The sequence below is a fragment of the Malus domestica genome, chromosome 05, assembly GCF_042453785.1.
Source record: "Malus domestica chromosome 05, GDT2T_hap1".
NCBI lineage: Eukaryota > Viridiplantae > Streptophyta > Magnoliopsida > Rosales > Rosaceae > Malus > Malus domestica.
Window position 1 is genome coordinate 1,555,529 of NC_091665.1, and position 6,000 is coordinate 1,561,528.

Genomic DNA, 6,000 nt, shown 5'->3' on the forward strand with positions numbered 1-6,000 from the left:
AACGTGCTGCAAACTTCAATAGAAAAAGGGAAAGACGAGGTAAAGATCTCTTGGAAGATTATTTTAGTCCCAACAGCGACTGCATGCACTGGACTTGGAAAAATTGTCCAAGTGCGTGGCAAGGAGCTTATGGCGACAGAAAATGAGCCAAAAGTATCATTTTGGAAGCAGTGGCTTCATTTGATACATGGATTTGGCATGTTTTTTTTGGTGTTCCAGGAGCTCAGAATGACCTAAATGTCCTTGCTCAATCTCCAGTGTTCGACGATCTGCTGCAAGGAAAATCGCCGAAATGCACATATTGGGTTAATGGCACTAAATACGACAGACCATACTACCTTGCAGACAATATTTACCCAAGGTGGGCTACGTTTGTCAAAACAGTGCCACATCCACATACTGAAAAAGAAGAACACTTTGCAAAATGTCAAGAGGGGTGTAGGAAAGATGTGGAATGTTGTTTTGGCATCCTGCAAGCTCGTTGGGTGATTGTCAGAGCTGCAGCTAGAATGTTTGATATTGAGGCTCTTCGATCCATCATGATAACGTGTATTATTCTCCACAACATGATTATGGAAGATGAGTATGATTATGATGTCGTCGATGAATATGAGCCGGATCCGATGAACAACTCAAGAACACGTATCTACTGTGCTCATGACCGGACCGAAGATCCCCTGCAACACGAGCAGTTGGAACGGGATGGACGATACAATGAATTGATCGTTCAGCGGTACACTGATATGCAAGAGCCATACTGGCACGTAACCCGCCAGAATGACTTGATTGAGCACCAGTGGGGATTGCAAGAAGGTGAAGATAATTAAAATAAGCTTGTGGTTGAAGAATAAAGTGTATTTGATGAGTTTATGTAATTTTATTTTAGTGTGTTTTTTTTTTTTTTTTTTAGTTTATTTGATGAGTTTATGTAATTTTATTTTAGTGTGTTTTTTTAAGTTTATTTGATGAGTATGTAATTTTATTTTATTGTGTTTTTTTTTAAGTTTATTTAAAATTTTATCCGAAATTGGTTAAAAATTTTATCCGAAAATAAAACTATTTTTTTATTTATTCTTTTAAAAAAATATAAAATATTTTAAATGAGCTGGGTGCCAGCGCATTTTGTAGGGATGGAGATCGTTTGTGTCAGCACATTTTTTTAGGGATGGAGATGCTTTGGCCTATTATTGTTCACTAGGATCTATTACTGTTCACTTGAGTAGATAAATGCGCTGAGTGCTAGCGCAAAGTCTTTAGGGGTGGAATTGCTCTTAAGATGTTATATTGAACTTGATGTGGCAGGTTCTCCAATCTTGATGGCGAGTCTTTATTGGTACAGGTGAACCAAGGAAAGCATTATCATCCATCCCTATAACTATTTTCAATCGGTAAAACCTGATGTTACACTTTTATCACACCGATGTTGTAAAATTGTGAAAATGAATGCCCACAGTAGTGTAATTGTTGTTATATGATGTTTTCAAAAGGGCAATAGTAGTGTAATTGTCGTTGTGTGAATTTCAAAAAGAGCAATCATTTTACTTTTTGGTTTGTCACGAATGTGGCTCTATATGAAAAGCACTTGGTGTGTGATTACAATACACAGCAAAGGAAAGAAGTGAAAACAATAATATCATTTCACTTTCTACAATCATTTTGTATTATAATTACAAAACTAAACAACATGATATTTTGCCTATTTATAACAACCGTAAGCTTTTAAGCAAAGAGTAATTATGGGACATGATCAATGGTAGTAGCGGTTTCAAGGTTCTTGTAACATTTTCCTGACCACATTGGGTGCAAAAGTACTGCAATAATGCATGCATTCCACCAAGACACTGACCGGACTAACTAACGCAATAGGATGTCATCATGATAACCCAACCCAATAAAAACAGACAAGGAGCTTGCTTGTCGGTGCTGTCAGTGGCTTTGCTGACCACTTGGGAGGTCGAGGTCGAGGAGGAAGCCGCACACGAACAAGTGTCATGTTACGCCCATGTGCTCTCACCCTCGCGTCTCGCATCTCTCATCGGACAACCTTCACCTCATCTTTCACCCTGCTCGACGTGCAAACCAATTATAATGATCTGCTCGGTCAGGTGCGGGTTCTCGCCACCCGCGGCCATCTCCAGGAAGCGCTCTCACTCTTCTACTCCCTTCATCCCCCACCACCTCACTGCCCCCAAACCTACGCCACTCTCTTCCACGTCTGTGTCCGCCACCGCCGCCTCCAAGACGGCCTCTCTTTGCACCGCTACATGATCGCCCACAACCCCATCCACCCACCCGACCTCTTTGTCACCAACCACCTCATCAATATGTATGCCAAATTTGGTCACTTGGACTACGCCCACCAACTGTTTGATGGAATGCCCAGAAGAAACCTTGTCTCTTGGACCGCTCTCATTTCCGGGTACGCCCTATGCGGGCAACCCCAAAAGTGTTTGAGTTTATTTGCTGGCATGTTGGTTCACCACCGCCCCAACGAATTTTCTTTCACCAGCGTGCTCAGCTCGCTCGCGGAGAGTGACGGTGTTTATGGTCGGCAGGTACATGCGCTTGCTTTGAAAATGTCTTTGGATGCTTGTGTTTACGTTGCAAATGCTCTTATTACTCTGTATAGCAAGATTTGTAATCCTGGAGGTGTTTATGATGCTAGTAAAGACGAGGCGTGGAATGTGTTTAAGAGCATGGAGTTCCGGAATCTTATATCTTGGAATTCAATGATTGCGGGGTACCGGTATCTCGGACTTGGAGCTCAAGCTATTCATCTTTTCATACAAATGTACCGTGATGGAATTGGGTTTGATCGTGCCACACTTCTCAGCGTTCTCTCATCCTTATGCAGAAGCAATGGCCTTGATGATAATGTGGTTTCTAAGTTTTGTTTCCAATTGCACTGTCTCACGATCAGAACCGGGCTTATATTAAAAATTGAAGTTGCCACTGCGTTAGTTAAAGCTTATTCAGATCTTGGAGGAGATGTTGCGGACTGTTACAGGCTTTTCTTGGAGACAAGTTGTGATCGGGATATTGTTGCGTGGACTGGCATCATAACAACTTTTGCAGAGCGAGACCCTGAAGAAGCACTCTTCCTCTTTCGTCAATTGCATCGTGAGAACTTAGTTCCCGACAGGTATACTTTCTCAATTGTTTTGAAAGCTTATGCAAGCCTTGCAACCGAGCGCCACGCCTTGGCAGTTCATTCACAAGTGATCAAAGCTGGCTTTGAGTGTGACACAGTACTTGCAAATGCCTTGATCCATGCCTATGCTAGGTGTGGCTCTATTTCCTTGTCTAAGAAAGTGTTTGATGGAATTGAACTTCGTGATGTCATTTCGTGGAATACAATGATTAAGGCTTATGCCTTGTATGGACAAGCTACAGAGGCATTGCATCTCTTCTCACGTATGAACGTCCAACCTGATCCTGCCACCTTTGTTTCTCTCCTCTGTGCTTGTAGCCATGCTGGACTGGTAGAAGAAGGAACTCGCATCTTTGACTCCATGATTGAGGTATATGGTATTGTACCTCAACTTGATCATTACGCCTGCATGGTTGATATTCTTGGTCGAGCTGGACAAATTGTTGAGGCTGAGGAGCTTCTAAGTCGAATGCCAATGGAGCCTGATTCTGTAGTCTGGAGCGCACTCCTTGGTTCATGTAGAAAGCATGGAAGAACACTGTTGGCCAAGTTAGTAGCAGATCGACTGAAAGAGCTAGCGCCAGAGAATTCATTAGGTTATGTACAAATGTCAAACATGTATTGCTCTGACGGTAAATTTGGTGAAGCAGGCCTAATTAGGAAGGAAATGAAAGGGTCTAGAGTGAAAAAGGAACCTGGATTAAGCTGGATTGAGATTGGAAATCAGGTCCATGAGTTTTGCTCCGGAGGCCAACATCATCCAGAAAGGAACATTATCTTCAGGAATCTAGAAGAACTGATTGTGCGGTTAAGGGAAATGGGTTATGTTCCAGACACAAGCTTGTCAGTGCATGATGTGGAAGAGGAACACAAAGAGGAGCTGTTGTACCATCATAGTGAAAAGCTAGCTTTAGTGTTTGCTATTATGAATGAAGGTAGTTCAAATTGTGGTCGGACTGCTATAAAAATAATGAAGAACATAAGAATCTGCGTGGACTGCCATAACTTCATGAAGTTAGCATCAAATCTACTTCAGAAAGAGATTTTTGTGAGAGACTCAAACCGGTTCCACCACTTTAATGATGGAATATGCTCTTGCAATGACTACTGGTAATAAACGAGCAGAAGTAAACCACGCTGGTTGTGCCTGATTTACCAGCATGCTGGATGGATCATGGTTCAGTTGTGAATGGTTCATGCAGATGCTGTTGATACTGAATTTTTTTTCCCATGATTTCTGTTGATCATTTGAGCCAGTGTCAACTTGATAGGGCTTGTCACAAGGCTGAGTATTAGGAATGTCGTGTCCATGACTAATTGCTGAAGACAAGGTTGATTTTGAGCTGGTCAGTCTTAGACAATATAAACCAGAGTCTCGTCAAGCAAAGCAGAAGGTTGTTTTTGTCTGCATTTTACTATGTCATTTTGAGCTAGGGTTCTGCCTGCGATCTACGGAAGTCAAATCCACCAGTCCACCCGCTCAAAATCCAGCGTATATAGAGGTCAGGTGCTTTAATTTTTTCATAATTCGTTTCACATTATTTGCTTGTGAATTTTACTTTTTTCACTTTCTTTTCAATTCAAATAAAGTATTTTTCTTTAAAGAGTATATCCAGAGAGAAAACTATTATATGCTCAAATTCACCGAATCTTTAGTAGAAGCTCCCTTAAATGGTTCCTTGATCTCTCTTTTTTGTGTTGAATTCCTTGTTGGTTTTGATAATTTTTATGAGATTTTTATGGTATGTTGCCATTCAACTTAGGTAATCTAGGCGCTTGGCCTGGGTTTGGTTTGCTTTAACATCTTGGGGTACCGTGACCCCGTCTCGATTATTGTCTGGAAATTGTGTTATTTCACCATAGCAACCTGGTTATGTATACTGTTGCTGTTATGATCCAATGACAGTGATGTTAGATCACACTTTATGTGGAGTGCGTTTCTGTGATTATTGGCAGACCAGCATTTGCAACTTTTTCAGAGTTAAGTTTTATTAGGATTTTTGTCACTGACACATGGTTTTTGGCTCACAGATGTCTGGGCAAGACAAGCCCTCGCATAATACTACTTGTATGGTTTCCATGGGTTTATCGACACCCAGAATTTCAGAGTATCCCCTAAACTATCCCCCGGGTGATGCGACTGCATTCACTTTGGTCTACTTCTATAATGGTGGTGCTCATGCTAGTGCTCATGTCTAATTCTATAATGGTGGGCGGTTACAGCATCTGATCAAGCGGAAAGCCATTAGAGATCAATTTCACTGAAGAGGATAATAAGCAAATACAAAAAGACAGCACATAGCGGACAAGGATTGTCTGCCTCTGATTTATATTCTACAATTTTCACTATGTTATTCTCATCAGAAAAGCAAAATTCTCAAACTTTCCAATAGCTAGCTCTGTGCAATCTACATTATTGACAAGTTTCAAAAACAAAAAAAGTCATTGTTAAACTTACGAAGAAAAAGAATGGATGGACCATTCGGCCCTTCCAATTCATAGATGTGGATCTCGGACCTATGAATGTGATGTTTCCGAGAAAGAAAAGAGAACTGAGTTTAGACAAAAATGAGATATTCTTGGAATTATCGAGTATGTTGTGCTCCCTAGATGTTCTATTTCCCAATGGTCCAATGAAAAGATACAAATTTGTGACGTATAAACCACATTTACATCTCACTGTACATGTCACAGCCCGTCCCGGAGATGTGTGTTATTTATTTATCGATGGCGTGAAATTACCTAAATACCCTTGGACGTTGAGAATTATTATGGGATGTTGTGGTTTGGACTTAAGATTGTGGACCAATTAGCTATATTCCTCTATTATTGGACCCAATTAGAACTAA

The 6,000-nt window shown here is 40.9% G+C and overlaps 1 protein-coding gene across 1 annotated transcript; it reads left to right on the plus strand.

Moving 5' to 3' along the window:
- The first annotated feature begins 1,758 nt into the window (after positions 1-1,758).
- LOC103425058 (pentatricopeptide repeat-containing protein At1g71420) lies at positions 1,759-5,746 on the plus strand. Its single transcript, XM_008363137.4, has 2 exons — positions 1,759-4,653; positions 5,183-5,746. The coding sequence occupies exon 1, from the start codon at positions 1,992-1,994 to the stop codon at positions 4,263-4,265; it is 2,274 nt and encodes a 757-aa protein (XP_008361359.3). The 5' UTR covers positions 1,759-1,991; the 3' UTR covers positions 4,266-4,653; positions 5,183-5,746.
- The last annotated feature ends 254 nt before the right edge of the window (positions 5,747-6,000 follow it).

What these genes read in the sequence shown, in the direction of transcription:
- LOC103425058 (XM_008363137.4), top strand. Translation starts at nt 1,992, where the DNA reads ATGTTACGCCCATGTGCTCTCACCCTCGCGTCTCGCATCTCTCATCGG.